The following is a 22,565-nucleotide window of genomic DNA, read 5'->3' as shown; positions in this document are numbered from 1 at the left end:
TCCCGCCCCGCTCCCCGCTCCCTTTCCCGCCTCCGCCCCCGCCCCCGCCCCGGTGCTTGGCCACCTGCCCGTGAAACTGGTGGTAGATTGTTGCCCTCGGGTCGCTCCGGGGCGGGGACACGGAAACTGGCCATGGAAGGTACGTCGGGGGCTCGGGAGCCCCGGGCCCGGCCGAGAGAGCGGGACCCAGACCGGCACCCCCGCCCGGACCGAGACCGCCACCCCGAGCGACACCGGGACCGATCCGGGGACCGGCGGAGGGAGAGAAACGGGGGCGAGCGGAGGGACGGGGACCGGGACAGGGGAAGGCACCGAGACCCTCGCCAGGACAGACACCGGGTCGGGGACCTTCGTGCCGGTGAACAGAGAGTCTGGGAAAAGTCCCATCAAAGTCGGACGCGGGACAGACCCCGGAGGCCGACCTGGGACGCAGCCCCGCCCCCCTGGCCCGCACCTTGGGAAACCCCGGGGCTACCGCCCCACAGGAAGGAGCGCTTCGGAGCCAGTGGCCCGGCAAGGTGAGGTGGGGCTGCGGGGCGCCCTGCGACATGGAGACCCGGAAAGCCTGGGTCTGAGACACTCCCCCCTCTCCCCGGCTGCGGTGGCTCCAGCGCCCGACTCCATGGTCTAGGAAGACGGCTTCAAGGAAGAACGTGCCATTCCCCCCTTTTGTGGTCTTAGAGGACACCTGGGAGGGAAGGAAAACCTTACGGTGACCCACTTCTTGATCCGAACCCGATTAACAAAGCAGAAACCACCCGTGTTGGCAGTGGCCGGGCCGGGGACCACATGAGGAGGAAGAGAAAACTTCAGGAGCGGAAAGGGAAGGAGTGGGAAGGAGGGTAGGTAGGTGGGGTTAACCTGAGGCTCCTCCCTGACCTCTCCCCACCCTTCCGAGACGGGCCCACAGGACCGCCCCATTGGGGCTTCGGACCCTTGTCCTGTGTTCCAAAACCAGCCTTCCAAAGTCCGGTCAGGGTCTGATGAGGTCAGCCCAGTGAAGGGTTAATAGTTAAATCGGTAACCTCTTGTAGGGGTATATGTATTTCAAAACAGACTGCTGGGAGAAACTACCCTTATACCCAAAGAACTGAATCCACCTAAAACTCCCCCCACTGAAGGGCAGAGATTGCCCACCGTTGTCAGTGAAGTCTTCTGGACAGCCTCCTGCAAATCCCCTGTTTCAGATCCCACTTCCCTCAATGAACAAACTGGGCTGGCCCTGCCTTTTAGAGCACAGATGATTCTGGTAAGGTCTTGTGAGGTGAAAGCCTCATGCTATCCTGGAAGACTTAGGGAGCTGCGAGAGGGAGTGGAAGGGAGGAGAGGAGGAAGTCAGCTCTAGACTCCACACCCCCGTCAGGAGTTGGGTCTTTTTTTCCATCGAACATTCCATCCAGCTCCACAGATATTACTGAATTCCCAGGTTGTGTGCCAGGCCAACCAGGAGACAAGTAGGTAGGTACTGGAGTGCCGACTGCCTTCTGGTTTTGGACACCTGCTCTATTCTCTAAGGTAGAGTCAAGCTCCTCTCTGCTGTAGGATTTGAAGGTTTAAACTCAGTCCCCTTCTCAGTTGTGTCCACATAGCGGGAAAGCTGTTATCCTGAGCTTATGTTACATTATCTAAAACCAACGAGCCAAACTCTGACAAAGGTTATACCCAGATACAGTCCGAGGCACGAGCTGTTGTGCGTTCCTGATCAAAACCACATTGCATTGGTAGCTCCCAAGCTTCATTTTGGGTTTCTTTTTAAATCAGTATCCTTGTCCCTCACCATCACCCCCTGGCCCCCGCCCCCACACCCAAGGTGAGTGAAGGGATTACTTTTGCTTTTTTGGCTCATAGCCAGCTAGTGGTTTGAAACCAAAAGACTATTTCTGCCTTTCTTCCACACAGTAAACTTTGATTTAATGGGCAGGATGGAGGGGCCAGGGCTCCATTACTTAATGGGTGAGATCTACTGACAGTGTCCACAGTCTGGTAGGAGACTGACAGGTAAATCTGCCACTGCAGGGGAAACAGATTTGGAGAGAACAGACCCCCTGCCTGAGATCTGGAAGGTTTCCTGGAGGACATTGACCTCGAAGCTGAGTCCTGGAAAAGGAGCAAGAATGAGGGGACTTGGGTGGCTCAGTAGTTAAGGTTAAGCATCTTCCTTGGCTCAGGTCATAATCCCAGGATCCTGGGCAGCCTGCTTCTCCCTCTTCCTCTTCCTCTGCTCCTCCACCGCTAGTGTTCTTTTTCAAATAAATAAATAAAATCGAGAAAAGAAGAAAGAAAAGGAGCAAGACTGGTAAGGCTGGGAGAGGAAATGAAAGGGGTTCCAAGCAGAGAACTAGCTTCCACGGTGACCTGCAGAACGGGAGTGCAGGTCATCTTTTTGGGGGCCAGGGGAGAGGAGCAGTTCACTATGGTTGGGTCTTTGAGTGTGATGTTGTAAAGAGAGATGAGCAGGGCCTTGTGTGCTGTGCTGAAAGTGTGGACTTTATCCAAAGCCATGAGAGTTTAAGGATTTCAAACCCCAGAGATCCATAATGAGAACACTGGAAGGGCCCCTGGCGCCCAGCAGGTAGAAAGCTCGGGATATGCTGGATAAAGCTGGGGAAGGAAAGAAAGTGCCAGAACTAGCAGAGGAAAAGGGAGAGACAGGAAGACACACAGAGTTATCTGTATTACCCATAGGCCTAGAGGATTATTGTGGATTCAGCCCTTTGCAAAGTAACAAGAGAAGGAAGAGAATGCCAGCCTGGGCATCAGAGTCTTGTGAATGTAAATTAGCTTTAAAGAAAGCCTGGTCCATGCTGAAATGGAAAGTTAGGCTCACGAAGGTGGCTCCCAGCTACATGGTTAGATAGCTCCTGCAGGTGGGCAAACCAGCATCCAATCAGTGCTCAGAATTATAGGGATATGTGGCATGGTGGCTTAGCAGTGTTGGGCCAAGTGTTTGGATACCCTGTGGGGCCCCTAAACCAGAGAATTCTCTGGAATATGAAATGCTGCAGCAAAATCTGTTTCTGTTCTGCACATCTCTTTAATGTCTCCTTAATGCCAGCGTGAGATGTTCAGGGATCTAATATTGAACAAGCTATTGAGTTTGAAGCCTCTAATGGCCATGTATGTTTTCAGTTACAGTGAACCCACTGCAGGGAGATACCTGCCCTCGAACCCCAGGTCTGGACTAGAGGAAGTGGAATATTACCAGTCAGAGGCTGAAGGACTCCTGGATTGCCATAAATGCAAATACTTGTGCACTGGGAGAGGTAAGCCATTTGGGAAGCATTGTGACTGTTTACTGTTTGCTGATGGTTCTGGAAGGAGTCTGAGCTGGTGAAGTGAAAATTCAAGCAGACTTCCCTTTTGGGTTCCTAAGCTTTTCATGTATACAACTGCATGAGGTTCTCTTTTCCCCAACCCCCCAAAAAAGTAGGCACATCTGAAAGGTACAGCGAGATTTCCAGTGCTTCTCTTCAGATGTCTGGCGGCCAGGCGAGCAGCCATGCTTGGGGTGTCAGGTAGCAGGTGGAGCCACAGGGAGAACCAGCTGTGAGCTGCCGGCTGTGGGAGGGCTGGGTTAGAGACAGAAAGCCACCTGGAGGGGGCAGCCTGGTAGCAGTTCATGCCACAGGATGTCTTTTAAAATTTGTTGTCTGAGGGGCGCCTGGGTGGCTCAGTGGGTTAAGGCCTCTGCCTTCGGCTTGGGTCATGATCCTGGGGTCCTGGGATCGAGCCCCGCATTGGGCTCTGTGCTCAGCGGGGAGCCTGCAGAGAGAGAGAGGCTCTCTGCCTACATGTGATCTCTGTCAAATAAATAAATAAAATCTTTTTAAAAATAAATAAATAAATGATAAAATTTGTTGTCTGAGATCCATAGGAAGAAATAGATCTTCTTTGAAGGCCCAGGTTCACACACATACACGCACGTCGTGAGACAGTACTTACCTTATTAGATATCAGCTATGTGAGTAATTTCTGTTCTATCCTGTTTTACTGAGAACAAACCGGGGGAAAAAATGTTATAGAACATGCAGTTTGCAGAATATGTAAATAATATGTGTCGGCTCCAAGTGTGGTGCCCCGAGTTCCCATCCAAGCATTCATCCTGGCCTTGCCAGTAATGAAGAAAATCTGGTTTGCCACGGTGAGCCCTTGTAGCTCACGTGATTTGGTGAGAAATTCTTCTAGGCTGCCTATGACTAAGGGGGAAAACTTCTCAGCCTAAGGGAGAGAAATCAAGGAACTTATACCTGAAAGTGTATCATAGGGTGATTCCAATAATGCACATGATTATGGGGTTCTCTGGAACTTCCTTTAAAGAGCTCCAGGCAATCCAGGTATAAGAATCGACACTCTGGTTTACATGTATTGGCACAACCTCGTTGCTTCTAATTTGCTCAATAATTCATGAGACTCAGAGAGGTATAGTAAGATAACAAAGTCACACAGCTGTTACATAAAAGAGTTGCAGTGGAAACTCAGAGCCTAACTCTAAGGCCTGAAATGGTTTACTTGCTTGACCTTTCATTTCCTTTTTGTTTTCCTCTGTGATTATTTTACCAAGAGGAGAGGGCAGGACTTGAGCCTCCTGACCAAAACACACCTTGATTTAGCTTTGACTGCTTCTGGCTGTCTGGCTTTGGACCTAGAGATCATTTCTGAGTCAAGAGAGTGGAAGGCTGGTTTAGAAGTCAGAACCCTTGAGGGCCTATAAAGATCTCTGGATATGCAGAGGCCCACATCAGTACATAATTCTTGTATGTAGAGAAACAGCCATTGAACACCAGGAACTTGTCTCCAGCAGGCAGTGCAGGCCTTGATAAAGGTCACCCGAAGATTTCCACCCCTATCTTCAGAGCAGGTCTCTTGTGACTGCTTCTCCTTATCAGTGAACTCATCTCCTCCCTCAGCAAACTGGTGGAAGTGGGAGGCTGCTATGGCAAGACACTGGGAAAACCCTAAATGTCCTTTACACTGGAATTTTTTAAATTCATTGTGGTATTCTCTACACCTTCTAAAAATACAAAGTAGATTTATATTTGCTGAGATAGAAAAAAAATGTTCCTCCTATATTCTTAAGTGAAAAAATAGGTTATATAATAGTGGCTAGAGTAGGACCCTGTTCTTCACCTAAAAGCAAATAACAGAAAAAATGATGAATGTATGATAAAAGTCCAGAAGAAAAAATAATGGTATTTTTAAATAGTTGGATTTTAGGTAATTGTGACATTATATGTTTTTGTCTTTATTTTTCCCCATCAGTATATAGTATTTTTATAATTAAAGACAACAGTCTTTAATTATACTTACTGCCTTTAAAGACAGTAAGGCTGTCTGCATCTTGGAGGAGAGTGAAGAGCGTAAAGACAATACTTGACAGTCTGTCATTCCCACTGGAGAGTGTGTAGATAGAGGTACCATGACTTCATACATAAACCAGCTGGACCCAGGCACAAAATCCCATTCTCTAAACACCCACCAGGGAGCTGCTGACCGTCTGCTCGTAGTCAACTGACCTACCAGGACTGTGCCAGCATATACAGTTTCCAGCTCAGAACACCTAGCTTTATAGAATCCTGAGGAAAAAGAAGCCACACACAAAAGAGTACATAACTGTATGATTCCATTTACATGAAATTCTAGAAAGGCCAACCTCGTTCCTAATGGCAGAAAGCAGACCAGTGATTGTCTGAGGAGGATGGTGAGGCATTGACCCCAAGCAGTCTCTTGGGGGAACTTTCTGGGCAGATGAAGATATTCTGTATCTTGCTTCGGAAGACCTGGCATTTGTGTTTGTCAAAACTCACCAAGCTGTACACTTAACATGGGTCGTTTTGTTCCGTATCCGTTATATCTCAATGAAGTTGATTTTAAGGAAAGCAGCCAGTTTGGGCAGAAAGGCTGGAGCTCTTTCCTTGTCCAAGACAGAGAAGCCAAGGGTCCCCCAGAGAACCTAGCCCTGGGAAAAGAATCACAGCCCAGATTTGCTCTTGAGGGAAACCAAAGAAAACAAAGTTAAATTGTAAAACAGACTTACTGAGTTGAAATCTAAGACCAGGGAAGCCCATTACGTTTCTTTAATTCAGTAAACCTTGTGGATTTAATTAACTTGATCTTTGCTCTTTCCAATATATGTGAACCATGGTTAACATTTTGATGTATGACTTCCATGCTTTTTTCTGACTTCATTGTATTTTTTAAGGTCTATGTTATTTCCTTCAAACTTGGAGAAGTTTCCTCTTGCCAACTGAAGCAAGCCACAAAACGTATCTAGAGAGGAGATCGGTCTTTCTTAGTCTCTTTGGCAGGGAAGGGCTGGGGCAGAGAATGTTCTCGCCTTCCATGGAGGATGCCTTTCTTTCCGGTCGGGAGCTGGCCTGATTTCGCCATCTTCCTGCACCCCGGCAGCGGGAGGCACCTTTGAGGGTTACTCTTATTTTTAGCTCTGAGCACCTCCGACAGCATTTCCAGAGCCCACAGTCCCCCGCTCCCATCTCATGCCCCTCACGCAGCTGGGGCAGCTCAGGCCTCCCGGGGTGGAACCCAGAGCCCGCTGCGGCGGCGTGAGCTACCACGGGGAAGAGGAGCATCGAGGCGGACATCTCCGAGTACGAAATAGCAGCTCTCAAAATGGTAACACACCCTTCTTTTGCAGCCTGCTGCCAGATGCTGGAGGTGCTCCTGAACTTGTTGATCCTGGCCTGCAGCTCTGTGTCTTACAGTTCCACAGGGGGCTACACGGGCATCACCAGCCTGGGGGGCATTTACTACTACCAGTTCGGAGGCGCTTACAGTGGTTTCGAGGGCGCCGATGGGGAGAAAGCACAGCAGCTGGACGTCCAGTTCTACCAGCTGAAGCTGCCCATGGTCACTGCGGCGATGGCCTACAGCGGAGCCCTCATGGCCTTCTGCTGCCTCCTTGTCCTCCTGGGCGTCCTGCGGGTCCCGTGGCACTGCCCTCCATGGCTGCTCATTGAAGGCTCGTTGGACGTGCTCATCGCGGGGGCCTATGTCCCCGCTCTGTACTTCTACTTCCACCAGCTCTCGGCTGCCTATGCGTCCCCGGTGTGCAGAGAGAGGGAGGCGCTCTACCAGAGCAAAGGGTACAGCGGCTTCAGCTGCACTTTCCACGGGGGGGATATAGGAGCTGCGGTCTTTGCCGTCCTGAGCATCGGGCTCTTTGCTCTGGGGGCTGTGCTGGCCATCCGAGGTTACCGGCAGGTCAGGAAGCTCAAAGAGAAGCCTGCAGAGATGTTGGAGTTTTAGGCCTTTTAAGCCAACCCGCCAAATGTCAGCGGTGGAAGTTACTCTGAACCACTGTCTTTCACGGAATACTTGGCCATGGGACTTGCCTGCAGTTGAAGAGGGTGAGGCTAACATCAGTGTCCTGGGGGGGCCAACATCGGTGTCCCGGGGAAACTCCAGGTTACACGGAGCAGCGTTCTCTGAGGTTATAAGTTCTCGAGTCCTCTGCTGGTGAGCGAGTCAAAGTTACTGAAACAGACCAAAACTGGAAGTCAGGACCCATGAGGAAAAGGCACGGGCTGCAGCAAAATGCACTTTTGATTAGCTCAAGGGAGATAACCCCGTGAATCTGAAGAACCATATGTTCCAAGTTGGAGGAAAGCCCCATACACGAGAGACAACATTCCGGCTTGAACTTTTGTAAACACAGCTGTCTTAAGCGGATGAGACCCAAAGTTTTTCCACACTGAGGGCTTGGATCCTTCAATTCCCTGATGCTCTGCAGGCAGGGTGTAGGGAAGCTGGGAGACACCGCCTGTAAGTTGGAGGTAGGCGTGGGCCGAGCAAAGAGGAATCAGATTCATTCAGTGGGCTGCAAAGAAGCTATTCTAACAAGCCCCTTCCAATGGTTTTGAAAACTCAATAAGTGTTTTGTACCTCTTGTAAATGTACCATTGTACGGAGAATTAAACCCAACATCTGGAATTCAGGATCCATCCAGAATAAAAGAATGTAAAATCTTTCCCAACAGAAGAATGCACTTTTGGCCAGACGGCTTCATGGGTTCTTACTGCATGTTAAATTGTGACTTCGGGAACATTACAACATATTCTGGGTACAAGTGAATATGATCTTTGCTTTACATAAATCCAATAAGAGTCCAAAGAAAAAATTTAACTTGGAGGTGATGCTTCTCTTTACAGCACATTTTTAACAGTATACCCTTAAACACAGGCAACTCGTCATATTTAAAAGGGGAGTTCCATTTGGGTTTAGAAGGTGAAATAAATGCTTATCTATGATTAGACAGTTTCTTGAAGAATACATAAGAAAGCATGAAGAGTATTGGCTTCCGGAGAGAAGGAGATTTTATTTTCCATTTTAGCATAGCTTGACTGCACGTTTCAGTTTTATTTCAGAGAAATAAAAAACTTGATTTGCTCCCCTCTTTTTTTCCCATTTACAGTGCAAACACAGAAGTAGATGTCTAATTAAGCGGGATATTACATGATCAGCCACGAAACCAGCCTCCCCCAAAAAGACCCCATAACGAATAACAAAAATATCATGTCTGTTTTGGTCTCCACGTCCCTCTCTAGAGCCCTCTCTCTGCTCTCTTTCCAGAGACTTGTCCCATTCTACCATCAGAATAAACTGCTGGCGCTGGCAATCACCCTTGTTCTCTTTTGGGAGCTGTGAATCTTAATGCCCTAACAGCAAGGTTAGAAGTACATGAGCCTGGGGGTGCCTGGGTGGCTCCGTTGGTTAAATATCTGCCTTCAGTTCACATCACCATCTCAGGGTCCTGGGATGGAGTCCCTGCTCAGTGTGTGTGTGGGGGGGTGTCTGCCTTTCCCTCTCCCTTTGCCCCTCCTCCTGCTCGTGCTCTCTCTCAAATAAATAAACAAAGTCTTTAAAAAGAAAAAAAGAAGAAGAAGAAGAAGAAAATACATGAGCCTGTTTGATATTAATAGCTAAGTCAGGCCAGGCCTGCCTGGTCTGTGATGATACTCAGTGGCCATATTCCTTCAGCAGACCCAATAGCACTGGACCCGGCATCAGACCATTATTCCTCTCAACTGTCCTAGCCAGGGGGGGTAGTTGACAAGATCTAGATTTATTTCATTTCAGCCCAGCAGATACATGCGTGGATCACAACTGCACTGTTTTGGCTAAATCTGCCCCAGGAGGAAGCGTTCAGTTTTCTCCATCTTGTAGCAGGACAGTATTCCTGTCTCCCTTCAGGGGTAAGATGTTAACCTGCGTGCAGAAGGAAAACCAAGGCAGAGAAGGGTATTGGATACAGGGGAAAAGTGCTCCCGGTGAAGTAGAGCGATGTGTGGGCCAATTCACTTATTCTGCTCCGGGGAGCAAGTGGCCAGTCCCTTACAGCGCCTGGGTGGTGAGTGGGCAGTTCTGATCTGATGTTATTTTCAGATATAAATTAGAGGAATGTAGCTTGTCGACTGTCAGAGACTCTGGCTGCTGTGTCCCACAGACGTCCCAGGAATTCGTGTGGGCCCGGCAGGAGTTAGGACCACCCGGCCCAGGAGATAGTGCCTCAGTCTGTAAGAGAGACTGGTACTTCGCTTCCCAATTTTTAAATGTTATGGTACTCCCCAGTGTACTAGCGAGGCTTCCCGATTTTTGGGAAACCACACTTCTCATCATTTGTCTCATTTCTTAAATCTCTCACTAAGCCCCTTCCATTGTCTAAACGTTACTGAGTAGCATCACTTTCCATTTGCATTCACATTTTATGACTTTCCAAATATTTACATGTACTTGCTTTCACCGGGGCCTCAGCCCAGCCCCGCGGGATAAGACAGGCCGGCACCACTTTCCCTTGTCAGATGAAGTGTGGGAGGCTTCTGGTCAGGCCACATCGCCTGCAGCGGAGTGTAGGGACAGGAGCCTGGCGTTCCCACTTTAGGTTCACATGCTTCTCTCTGAGTTCTATTCTCTGTCCCCTGGGGCATGACAGGTGACATTCTTCCAGAAGTACACCTAAGCAGAAGGCAGGGCCTCTGTTAGTGATGAATGAAAGCTGATCTTGGACGAGAAGATACTCAGTGTCCAGTCACCTCTCGTTTCCTTAAATGCATAAGAAACCCCACGTTTCTTATGCATAAGTGAACAGCCCACGTGTCGGTCAGCTGAACAGACCGGTCTGTCCCCACAGTGGCATCGGAGCCCACATAACGAAGTTTGTGGATGCCGTGGGAGCAGATCTGAAAACACCTCCTAGAATAGTAAATGAACAAGACTCAGAACAGTGTGTGGGGTATGCTTCCTGGTGAAAAAAAAAAAAAAAAAGAAAAGCAGGGAAGGGGGAAAGGAAAGGCAGATTTGAGTCAGCTTTTATATGCATGAAGGAACACTGGAAAGTTATATTAGGAAATAATGAAAGTGGGTGGGGGCAGAGAACAGGATGGACAGGGACAGGAGTGATTTTTCCCAGTGTATTCCTTTTTATGTCATTGTGTAGTTTAAAAAAAAAAAAAAAACTTTAAAATTTTAACTGTAGATTCAGGAAATGGTAACAGATGCGCCCTCCACCCAGTGTTCCCCGGGGCTCCTGTCTTGCGTCACCGGAACGCGGCGCCGGCAGTAGGACACTGACGTTGGAGAGCTGTGGATTTGACCGGCTGTACTGCACTTGTGTCTGTGTGTGTGCACACTTCCGTGCCATTCGGTCACACATATCTTCACGTCACCACCACCACCATGATCAGCGACAAACTCTCCCGTGCCGGACGTTGCTGGGGCTCCCCCACATCTCCCCATCTGCCCACAAGCATCTGTGCTCACTCTCCAAATTGTGTGCTTTGAGACTCACATAACAGGAGTCACACTGTGTATAACCTTTAACACTGGCTTTCTTCTGCTCATCGTAATTCCCTGGAGAGCCGTCCAAGTGGTCGTGTGTTTCCGCAGCTCCTTCCCTTGGACCACTGAGTGGAGTTTCCCGTGGTATGGATGGATCCGACTGCCGACCCTTCACCTATGGAAAGACATCTAGGTTTCTGATAGAGGCAATGACAGATAAAGCTCCTGTGAGCTTTCAGGTGTACAGTTTTGTGTAGACTTTCAGTGTTTCTTTCTTTAGGATAAGTGCTCTAGGAGTCTGGTCTTAGGGTCACACGGTACGTATATATATAAATATGTTTTTTTAAGAAAATTGACAAAATTTTTTCCAGAGTGGCATTTTGGGTTTTTGGAACATGTGAATATTAAGAAAAAAAAACCAAACTGGGGTTCCTGGCGGGCTTAGTTGGTAGGGTATACAGCTCTTGATCTCAGTGTTCATGAGTTCAAGCTCCATATGGAGCATGGAGCCTGCTTAAAAATCCATCCCTCTATCCATACATACATCAGTTTAAAAAACAAAAACCAAGGATGTTAATATTGAATCAAATCGTGTCCTTAAAAGCAGGGCACCGGCGGTACTTCTCGAGTCTAACCTAGACTTTTCTGGGTGAGTGATGTCGGTGTTAAATCCCAAATCTCTCTCCTCCTAGGTGTGGTACAGATAGTGGAGGTGATACTGAATGGCATGGTTCTCATGTGTGTCGTGTCCTCCTACTTTGTCCTTGCTGGATTCACTGCCACCTTCACCAGTGGTGGCGGCTTTGGGAACAACTACTACTCACCATTCGAGGGCACCGAGCTGGAGCAGGTTCGGCAGCTGGACCAGAAATACACAGTGCTCCGGGCACCCCTGATCTACGGGGGCGTGGCTGTTTCTCTGGGGCTGGGTGTCCTGACTATGAGTGTTTTACTCCAAGGAGCCAAAAGTCTCGAGGAACTGTCGGGGAAGTGGCTCCTCCTAGAGGCCGCCTTCAGCCTCCTGGCAGCGGTGAGCTACGGCGTGGGCACCGGCATTTACCTCCACGTGGCCTTGCAGATCAATTCCACGGACACTTGCAGAGCGCGAGAGAGGCTCTATGCCCGCAAGGGTCTCACCTGGATGAACTGCCAGCTGGCGGGCACGGACGGGGCGGCAGCCACCTTCGCCTGCCTCCTGGTGCTGCTGTACGGGGCCAGCGTGGTGCTGGCCCTGCGGAGCTACCGGGAGCAGAGGCCCTGCAAGGAGAGCCAAGCGCAGCGCCGCAGTCACAGCGATGCACCCGAGTACCTGTGGTCAGGAACACTCTGAGACCCTCTTCTGTGTGGGCAGTCCACATCCCTGTTTCTCTCAAGAAGAGGTGTCTTTTCAAACGACACGTTAGACAACGGTGATTTTCACATAACTGATTTTGCAAATGGTCCCGTCAGGACGCCTGGGTGGCTCAGTGGTTGGGCATCTGCCTTCAGCTTAGGTCACGATTCCAACGTCCTGGGATCGGGCTCAGCAGGGAGTCTGCTTCTCCCTCTGCCTCTTGCCCTGCTTGTGCCCTCTGTCTCTCTTTCTCTGACAAATAAATAAACAAAATCTTGGAGAAAAAAAAAGTCCCATCAGTACCAGTGCTGAGCTCGATGTTCATCTCAGTTTTCTATCAAGAAGTCTTGTTGGCTGAGAACTTGGGGGAAAAAAAAAAGAGAGAGAAGAAAGAAAGAAATCACCTTTTGCAGCAAAGAACAACATCCAGAGTCTGCGGTGATGGTAGGATCATGACGATACGGAACTAAGGAGCCAGAGAAATTCAGAAGGAGAGAGGAGACCTCCACGTCCAGGGTAGCAGGCCCAGCGCTACAGCAGAAATACTTTTGTCTGGCATGACTACTTGAAGTCACCGAAAGAAACCTGTCTTTGCTCCCCGTATTTGGTCCCTGGGGAATGATAGTTGGTAGGGTATACAGCTGTATGACTGTATGACTGAATCCTAAATGAGTAGCTACAGTCTGATTCTCCTAGAAGGAAGCTGCCATGACTGCCTGGGTCCCAGGAGCCATCCTCCCTTCAAGGCGGGAGGTGGGACTCCTGGTACACGAAGGCAGAGAGAAAATGGGTTTTTGCCAGCATTCCAAGTTCCTTGTTTTTGTTGTCATTCATTTGGATTTCACATTCCTAAAATATATTATAATTTTCTTAAATACAAGCCTTTCCAGAGAGAAATAAAATTTATGAACTTCTTCAAAGTGTTATTCAACTGAACTGTTAATTTTACTAGACTAGGAGGGTTTTTTGGAGGCTTCCCCTTTTCTGCCTTCCCTGATAGAGCTCTCCAGAGTAGGCCTTCAAAGGCAGCTTGTCATCTCTCGTGACCCTGGACTGTTTTCATAATGTAATATAGATCATTAACACTGAATATTAAAAATAAAGTTTTCAGTTATTTTAATCTCAAGTTTTATGGCTGTTCTTATACTTTACGACCGGCCTAAGACTTTCAGTTCATGTCAGACACACCTCGAAATACACATGCCCTTATCATGAAGTTTTTCCCTAATTGCCCTCTTGCTTCTCAACAGCTAGTCCTTTTTTTCTGTAACATCACAGTTTTACTTTCATACTATAAATGAGGTTAAGCTATTTATAAATGAAATCTTTAGTACACTTCTAAAAACAATTTGTTTCCACAATGCAATTCTGACATCAATTTCCGATTCTTTAATTTCTACTGAGTAAGAAACCAGCAAACACGAGCCTCCTTCCACATATACCAAAATGGCTGTTGGGAGAAGCTTCTTTTTCCTCCTCCCCTTTCCAGCTGCTGTCCTCCCTGGAACATACTCCTTTTCCTCTCCTCTCAAGTCCCTTCAACAGTTACTTCTTGTAGAACCGATCCAAGCTGAAAGGTCAAAACTAAACCTCATACAGAAATGCGAAAATACCTCATTCTCATTCTATGTAGAAGTAAAGCTTGGAGGAAAATAATCAGCCGAGCATCCACATTCTTAGGTTAACGTACAAACGCAGTGCCACAGAAAGTTGCTTCCCCATCACCCTCAGCCTTGAGGCCATGGCCAGAGCCCCGTTTTCGCCAGCTGGTAGGATGTTTAACAGGAGCAAAAGTCAAAAGAACTCGCTCCTTCCTCACACACCCCCCAGAAGATTCCCGCCCTGCCCCCCAAAACTAGTGTTCTTCCCCGAGACATGTCCCTGTGAGAGTTTTACCCATGTCTGGGTCTTACTCTTGATAAAACGGGGACTCTGGCCTATCTAGACCCCAGCACTGTGCCCCGGGCGGCTTCGCTACTGCTCCGGAGAGTTCCCTCCTGCTGAGGGATCGGAGTCCATCCGTCACTGCAATCATAACTTTCCACCTGTGCAGTTTCATCATGTCCAAAGGCTGGAGCCAACCCAGCCTTATTTACTACCGCTTGTCTGATAGGCAAGTCAGGGTTCATTGTTCACTTGCTACAGATGAGGAGATGAAGGTTCGAGAAGGTTTAAGTGGCTTACCTGACGGCTGATGTTTTGTTGACTGCCCATCATAGGCCAGGCCTGGTCCTGGGCTAAGGCAGCATTTGCACGGTCTCGTTCAAGCTCCTAAGTTACTGCTGGGAGAGATGGGTTATTTCCATTTTTAGCAGGTGAGGAAAAGAGTCTTAGGTGATTTAACTTGCCTAATGTCAAATCTTTTTAAGAGCGGGAGGGAGAATCTTAAGTAGATTCCATACCCAGCGTGGAGCCTGATGTGGGGCTTGATCTCATGACCCTGAGATCACCATCTGAGCCGAAATCAAGAGGTGGTTGCCTCACCACCTACTGAGCCACCCAGGTGGCCCTAGTCAAATCTTTTAGGTAGTAGAGACAAAACTTACCCAATACATTCAGAACATGTTCTGAGAGACTAATGCACTCTTGTTTGTACCAGTGGCTGACACAGGAAGCAGAGAACACATTCAGAGGACTTGACTTCTGTTGTTGATTTCTCCATGGAGTAGGGAGTAGAGCTGAGGCACTAGAGCATACAGATGGTGGCCCTGAGCCCTGCATGCTGAAGGTGCTCAATGAACAGCTGACACACCAGGGTTTTAAAATGTTCATTCTGGGGCGCCTGGGTGGCTCAGTGGGTTAAGCTGCTGCCTTCAGCTCAGGTCATGATCTCAAGGTCCTGGGATCGAGTCCCGCATCGGGCTCTCTGCTCAGCAGGGAGCTTGCTTCCTTCTCTCTCTCTCTGCCTGCCTCTCCGACTACTTGTGATTTCTGTCAAATAAATAAATAAAATCTTAAAAAAAAAAAATGTCCATTCTGCCAGATGAGGAGGAAACCTACAAAATGACTTCAACTTGCTTTTATTAGAGAAACGTAATTTTGCTTGGAAGTCCAGAGATTATGGAGGACAACCAGTGGGAGGGAGGGTGGTGAGGAGATAATTTAGAGGCTGAACTGGATTTTAAGTATTTTGTGAGTCAAAGCGCACTCCTACAGCTAAGGTTCTGACACTAAACCCTCACCTTAGGACAAACGCGACGGCTAGGTTATCCAACTGGCCCTTCTGTGTCATCACCAGCTCTGTGATTTGGGAGCTATCAGTTACCGATAACTGGGATTCTTCTAGTCAGCTAACAGCCCGCATGCAAATAAGGACTGTTTCCGGTCTTTGGGATTTATTTAAACATATAAGTCAAGTCAGAATATGTTTCTTAACATAAAAAAATCTTTATTGCTGTTTCAGCTTAAGAGGTGAGCGAAAATATTTATTCTTGCCTTAACTCGTTGCTCCATAGTGTCACGGAATGTGGTTTCATTTGTTATCTTCTTCTAAAGCAGTAAATAAATAAATAAATAAATGGGGGGGGGCAAGAAAAATCCTAAAGATGCTTTTGGTTAAGAAACTAATTCTATATACAAGTTAGAGAAAATTACAGTTTCATGCCAAAATAAAGTATTTATAAAATAACAGGTATTCCATTTTAAAACAAAGCCATGAAAAAGATATTCCATTTTATTTTATTTATTATTACTGTTATTGTTATTTTTTACAAACAATAGATTTGCTGCAACATGCTCTGGCTCATATTATTGAATTAAAAAATTTAACACATTTCAAAAATATCAAAAATACACTATAATGAGTCTTAGGACTACAATACAACAAATGATTGCACAAAACCATAAGATATGAACTCACTGTCTGGATGACATCCACTGGCAACAGTGAGAGAAAACCCTAGAGCATCTGGGAGAAGTGCGTGAAATTCAGAATACAAGGAGCTTCTGTGTGACTGAATGATCACCAAATGAAGGAAATAGCAGGATTTCTTGTAGCTGCTTTTCTCAATCTAGGAAGTGCTTGCCCAACTCCGGGGCAAAAGTCACTAACTGGAGAGAAAGATGAACTCGCCTCCATGACTGGGGGAGTCTGAAAAGGCCCCGCCCGGAGGGAAGTAAAAAGTGACGCGACACAGTTCTCTAGTGATGCTGCAGGCATCACTGAATGGCTTGGAGGCTAATTATTTAATAATTGGTACATTTATCGGTAACAGCCAAATGCTCCCTTATGGAGGTCTCTTCATTAATAATTATTGAGTAGATAGAGAAGGTGAGCCTGTGGCTTCCAAGTACCTGCTTTTGCTGAAGGTCTACGTGGGAAGAAGAGCAATGTTTGAGATTCAGTAGATACGCCTAACCAGCTCTGTCTCCCGGAAAATAGCACTCGCTACAAACAACTGTAATAGCACCCAGTGATTACCAAGCTCTTGTGTTGGCTCTTCCGTACACCAAGGAATGAATTCATCAGCTTATTGCACACAGACACTCTACAGTAGTATAATAACGCCCTCACTTGCATGAGGAGTGCCAACTCAATGACTCTACGGTAGACTCGTAATGACATAGTGGCATTCAAATGTTCAAAAAATGAATTTCCAACCCATTAGGATAAAAATAAGAATACCATGGCTGCCAAGACTCATGGATTTTTCTTTCTTCCATGGGACTCCTGAACTGCTCCCAGAAGCAGGAATGATACCCTTTCACAAATCCTCTTACAGTTCTCTATTAAATGGGAGGTACACACAGAGACCTGAGAATCACCCAGAGGCCAGAATCTCCGGGCTAGAGATCAGTGGTACTCTGCCCACCTGGGGAAAACATCCTCTGGGTAAAGTCCTGGGCAGTAGATTACATTCACCTGGAGACAGATTCCTGGATTTCACCATGTGACAACCTAATCAGATCACACGACGATAAATGACCTCATAGGTCAAGAATTCTGTAATCAATTTTTGGTAACGGACTATGGCCTTCTTACCCTCTATTTTAATACAGAGCAATTATAGAGGGAAATGAATGAAAGGAAGTCACAGAAAAGAGTAGTTTGGTACTAATGATATGAAAGCCTGTATGAAAGGTTTTCAATGCAACCTAGTGTTTCCTGAAAATGAATCTACCATGTAAAAAGAACATATGAAATTTTAGAGTTCTTCTGATGAAAAAGTAAATACATTTACTTTGGGTAAAGTCATTTCCGAACTGGGTTTCATGGTGGTTCCAATAAGTAGGGCGGGAAACAAAGATAAGAAAAGGGCTCACAGAGATAAAGAACTATTTTTAAGAAGCTATACTGTGAAAGTGGTATATTCCCAAAGTAACTTTCTTCTGCAGACAGACAGCATCAGTGTTTTATAACTCAAAGATTCTGCTGTCCGGGTAGCAAGACGTTTCACGTCACCCATCACTATTATTTTGGGCTTTTTCTTCATTTTCATTTCTCCTTCATCTCCCCCCCCCCCCCATTTCCCCATATAAAAATAGGGCAGCAACACACAATTCATTCCCCCTTTTCTAATAGCATCTAAACTTTGCATGAATCATTATTTTCCCTACTTCAAATTAAGCCCTGAGTTCTGAAACTTTTTAGTAGCTGACCAGTAGTTTGATACAGAGAAGTCAAGTTTTTCTGACAATATGGGGACTAAAAACTCGGATTCTTGAGGGGTTGAATTTCAGAAAGCCACTGGCGTGGTATAGAACCCCCCAAGAGTGAACCCCACTCACACACACACACACACACACACACACACACACGGATGTGGGGCCTCTGAGAAGATGAGGACACATAACCATTTGTGGACAGGTCATCTGGTTTTCTACTATTGCTTTAACAAAAACTTCAAAAACTCCCTCAAAGATATAAATAGATGGACAACCATATCTATATATATCTCAACCCTATCTTTAACATTTTGTTTCTCATAAAGCAAATTCATGGTTCCGCACTATTATCTTTTTAATTGTTAAAGTATTCTAAAAATTCAAAGCACATTCCCCATCGGGTGAAATCAAGCAATGTCAAAATTTTATAGGAATAAGTAGGAATTAGTTTCCTAAGTAAGTCTTCTAATGGAAAAGGCAATAGAACAGAAATATGGAAGGAACTGCTATTTGCTAGGGTTATGTGGAATGTGCAAAAATACAGTAAACCAGGTTTTCTGTAAGCTTAGGATTTTTCTAATTAAGTCCTCCTTCCTCCTCCTATTAATTGAGCCTCGTACTCCGAAACCATGTGAGGTGGATAAGCAGTTTTCAGAAGCGTACTCTGTTCATCATTAAAGATGTGAACTCATTTCTGACACTTTAGGAAACGATCCCTCTGCTCTAGAGTGAGAGAGGGACCATGTCTAACCCATGAGCTCCGTCCACCCGTCTGCTCTCATTCAGCCTCAGTCTGTGTAGAGTCACCTGCTACACTCAAGGTTACCTGGAGGCAAGCAGCATCGGCCTTGGCCCTACATGTGAGGAGGCTGGCTGCCAACTCCATCACACATTGTGGGAAGAGGCCAGTCCCCAAATACTTCTCTTGTGATCTCCTGGGCAATTCCTGGCAGGTGTCAACACGTGTCAAGGAATTAGATCTCTTTTTCTGACTGACGGGGAAGCAGCCTTAATTGTCCTTCCTTCCCGATCTTCATCCCCGAAGATCCTACTCCCCCAAGTTTCCCAGGAGCTTTCCCAGCCTGCCCTCCAACAGTTCGAAGACTGCCCAGGGCCCTTCCTGGTACCCTCACAGAATGCTCCAACACCTGATGATCATTCTGTCTACAGACAAAGGTGCCGGGCTGCCTCTAAGAAGATTGGCTCGAGTGCAGATTCAAAAATAAAAAGTTCACAGTCAATGAAAAGTGCTCTCATTACATTACATACATAAATTATCGGTTTGATTGGTTCTACATTTCCAATAAACATCATTTCGAAAGGCTGTATTCTCGTAGAGAAGAATGAAAAGCCATGTGACTAGTCACATCACATCCCATCAGTTAGGCTGAGATATAAGGTGATTTCTCTGTCACAGAGATCCATCAGCAGCAATTAGTAAAGAGAATCAATCTTCAGTTATTTCCTCCACAGAAAAAGTCCCTTTCCTGCCCAGGCAGGCAAATTCTCAAATTATCCTAGGAGAGAAAGGGTTAATGGCAGGTGGTAGGACTGATACAGAACCACATTGGCTTTCTTCCCAGTAACTCTGGGAATTCCAATGCAGGTTAAATGTGAAACTTAACACTGATGGTGTTTATTAGCTTATCCCGGAGCAGGACCCTGATAGCTCTTACCACGTTTGGCTCCAAGTTCTACCCCCTCGGCTACGGTTTAGGAAAGCAAAAGCACCGTGCCTCCGGTAGGATCCCTACCCTGACACGGCGCAGCCTTGCCCAACGCTCCGGCTCCCGGGGGAGGGTTACAGGGCCGTGTCAAACTCCTCCGGGAGCTCGGTCCGATCCTCTTCGTGGGGCTCAGGCTCGGGTCTGCTTTCCTGGTGTTGCTTCATTTGCTCTTTGACTTCTTCCTCCAGGTCACGAGGTACAACAAACTGATCCTCCGGCTCCAGCTGAGTCGGGGCAGCGAAGTAGCCAGTCTTCTTCTTGGGTGCTTCTGTGGCCACTTCAATGAGGTTCAGGCTATCTTCTAGGGGCACGATAGAGCCATTCGAGAGTTTCTTTCCGTACAGACAGGAAGTGGAGGGGGACTTCTGTAACTCCATCCTGTCCTTGCTCCCTGGCACAAGTATGCCACTATTCACACTGTTCTGTCTTCGGATCCCAAAAAACGATCCTCTAGCATGTTCCTCAGGACACGGGGTAGGAGAATTCTCTCTCAGAGTGGGAGAGTTCTCGAGATCCCTTCCCCGACAGCAGTGGATATCTACTTCGACTTCTACTTTGCTGCCATTTGTTATGACACCTTCGACAGGCTGGTCATCATCGCTGTCCAGGCCATTGTCAGACTGGTTACTTGAGAAAGTCGCACAAGAAGGCTGGCGCTGAAAGAGCGCGGAGGTGGGTGTTGGGTGGAGGCTGCAGCGCCTCTCCGGCCTTGGAAGCAAGCCAGCATCCAGCCCGACAGTGTTGTGTTCGTCAGAAGCGGTGGACCCCACCTCGCTGCTCACCTCTGAGGTGGACATCTCGCTGCCGAACTCAGAGGCAATGCCACTGCTGGAGGAAGGAGTGGTTGGCTTGGGGGGGTCCTTGAGGACAGTGGTTGAAGCAAATCCCACAGGACCTGGGAGAGTGAGCCCATTCATTTCACACGTGCACCCTTCCTCTCCAATGTTCAAATAAACCACCATCGCCCCCACATTGTCCTGACAACCATAGCTCTGGGCTAACGTGCACAGCTTCTTGGCAGCTGCTAATGGGTCCTGTACATGGCGTACTGCGTCGACAGCTTCTGTGTATGACAGGTGTTCCCACAATGCTTTGTTTCCCAGAATCAGCAACTCATCTTGAATGGTAAGTGGAGTGGCAGATATGTGGGGTTTAGGGAGGATCCAAGGGTAGAGGTATGTACAGCCCAGCATCCGGGTACAGCAGGTTACCCCGTTCACTTTGTTGTCCTAGGAGACAAGCAGAATGCAAAATTCTGAGTAACAAGCAACGACGATACACAATTTCTTATCTTTCTAGATCACAATGCCTAGTGCTCTATAGTAAAAGAGAACAGACAGGTATGGTTTTTCCTCAGATCTCTATAATTTAAGTGGACTTACAAAAAGGAATGTACAGAATTCTTAAAGGACAAAGTATCATGTGATTATTATACCAAATAGGTCACAGGACTGGAGTTAAAACCAATTAAAATTAAGTGGTGAAAAATTTAGCACCTCCTTTTCAAAAGATACTGGCTCTCATAGAAGTGCAGGCCTCAGCATGTCCTTAAACAGAGAAACATCTGTCAGGAAAACAATAAGCAGGGCTGGTATTAACCCTCCATCACCAGTATCCTCACAGAGGTGGGTCACTAAAAATGGTTTCACATTGAAGACACAGCTGGGACAGAAAAGATTCAGTTAGATATTAAACAGCTAGGAGAATCTTTGTAGTGCAAGCATTAAATGACCTCTAAAGCTATTTAGCCTAGAAAAGTCAAGTCTGAATTCCATGGCATAATTTACCTCATCTGTAAGGGCTGTACCCGGAATGAATAGCAGATCAAGTCACAATGGATAGAATTCTAAACTTAGAGGAAAAAGAATAATCCTCTTTTGCTGGTTGGGAATGGTCATCTGCCAAATACTTTGTACTGATTTATTTTTAAGATAAAATCAAACAAAACCTCTAAAAAGTCATCAATATATTTGTTTCAGAGCTGTGGTCATTCTCTGGGTAAAAATCTTGGCTGTCTCATTTACCAGAATCTGTCACAAACTCTACATTTTATTTTCCTCATCTGTAAAATGGAAATAAAAGCACTTCTTTCATGGGGATTATTGTGAAAAGTAAATAAAACAAGAGTCAAGTGCTTAGCAAACAATAAATGCCTGTGGTTTAAAAATAATTCCTGCCTGCCTCTGGCGCCCCAAGAAAAACCAAAACATTATCTAAATCCTGGGAAAAGAGATTATTCAAACACAAAGTTATCTTTTATCTTTCCTTTGTTTTGACTGAAAGACCTTCCTGAGACTAATGCCTTGGTCTACCAGAATCTCCTTAATATCAATGCACACTGTAATGGCCATTTTTATGGTTTTGTGTTCCTCGGGTGGAATCTCCTCTGGGTAATCCTTACACAGAATTCTGACAGAACAGACAGCCCAGAAATGGACCCACATAAATATGGTCCGTTGATCGCTGCCGAAGGAGTAAAGGCACTTCAACGGAGAAAGGACTTTCTGGTCAATGAATACGGCCGCAACAGCTGGGCATCCGCATGCAAAAAGCAGAAAGGACTCTAGACACTGAGCTTACATCTGTCATAGAAATTAACTAAAACCAGACCCACCTAGATTAAAACATGAAACTTCTAGAAGATAACACAGAAGAAAATCTAGGTGACCTTGAGTTTGGCAATGAATTTGTAAACACCAGAAGCATGAACCCATGGAAGAAAAAAAGGTAAGTAGGACTTCATTCCCAACTAAAAACTTCTTGGGATGTGCCTGGTTGGCTCATTCAGTAGAGCATTTGACTCTTGATCTTAGGGTCATGAGTTCAAGCTCCACATTGGGTGTGGAGCCTACTTAAGAAAAAAATTTTTTAAAATTAAAAAAAATTCGTACTAAAACTTCTGCTTTTGCAAACACCACCATTAAAAGAGTGAAAAGAGGGGGCGCCTGGGTGGCTCAGTGGGTTAAGCCGCTGCCTTCGGCTCGGGTCATGATCTCAGGGTCCTGGGATCGAGCCCCATATCGGGCTCTCTGCTCAGCGGGGAGCCTGCTTCCTCCTCTCTCTCTGCCTGCTTCTCTGCCTACTTGTGATCTCTCTCTGTCAAATAAATG

General features: G+C 46.7%; 2 protein-coding genes across 4 annotated transcripts in view; one reads left to right on the top strand and one right to left on the bottom strand.

Moving 5' to 3' along the window:
- The first annotated feature begins 33 nt into the window (after positions 1–33).
- On the top strand, positions 34–13,244 carry MARVELD3 (MARVEL domain containing 3). 2 transcript variants are annotated; one of them, XM_059381747.1, is made up of 3 exons: positions 34–518; positions 3,130–3,263; positions 11,484–13,244. In XM_059381747.1, exons 1-3 carry the CDS (start codon positions 133–135, stop codon positions 12,119–12,121), a joined length of 1,158 nt encoding a protein of 385 aa, XP_059237730.1. In that variant the 5' UTR covers positions 34–132; the 3' UTR covers positions 12,122–13,244. The 2 variants fall into 2 exon arrangements, with proteins under 2 accessions (XP_059237730.1, XP_059237729.1); XM_059381746.1 differs by lacking the exon at positions 11,484–13,244 and adding an exon at positions 6,653–11,464 and having other exon boundaries at positions 47–518.
- A 1,078-nt stretch (positions 13,245–14,322) lies between these two features.
- The window catches only part of PHLPP2 (PH domain and leucine rich repeat protein phosphatase 2), a 77,380-nt gene continuing 69,137 nt past the window's right edge, over positions 14,323–22,565 (bottom strand). The window contains exons 19-20 of one of the 2 annotated variants that reach the window (XM_059381580.1): positions 19,483–20,684; positions 14,323–14,403 (exon numbers count right to left, since the gene is read on the bottom strand). In XM_059381580.1, coding sequence (XP_059237563.1) covers positions 19,530–20,684 — 1,155 coding nt within the window. In that variant the 3' untranslated portion in view covers positions 14,323–14,403; positions 19,483–19,529. Of the gene's footprint in view, positions 14,404–15,784; positions 20,685–22,565 lie in introns of those variants that run through there. The other variant, XM_059381579.1, reaches the window with a different exon arrangement.

The sequence above is a fragment of the Mustela nigripes genome, chromosome 17, assembly GCF_022355385.1.
Source record: "Mustela nigripes isolate SB6536 chromosome 17, MUSNIG.SB6536, whole genome shotgun sequence".
Lineage (NCBI taxonomy): Eukaryota > Metazoa > Chordata > Mammalia > Carnivora > Mustelidae > Mustela > Mustela nigripes.
This window is presented reverse-complemented; position numbering and strand designations above follow the sequence as displayed.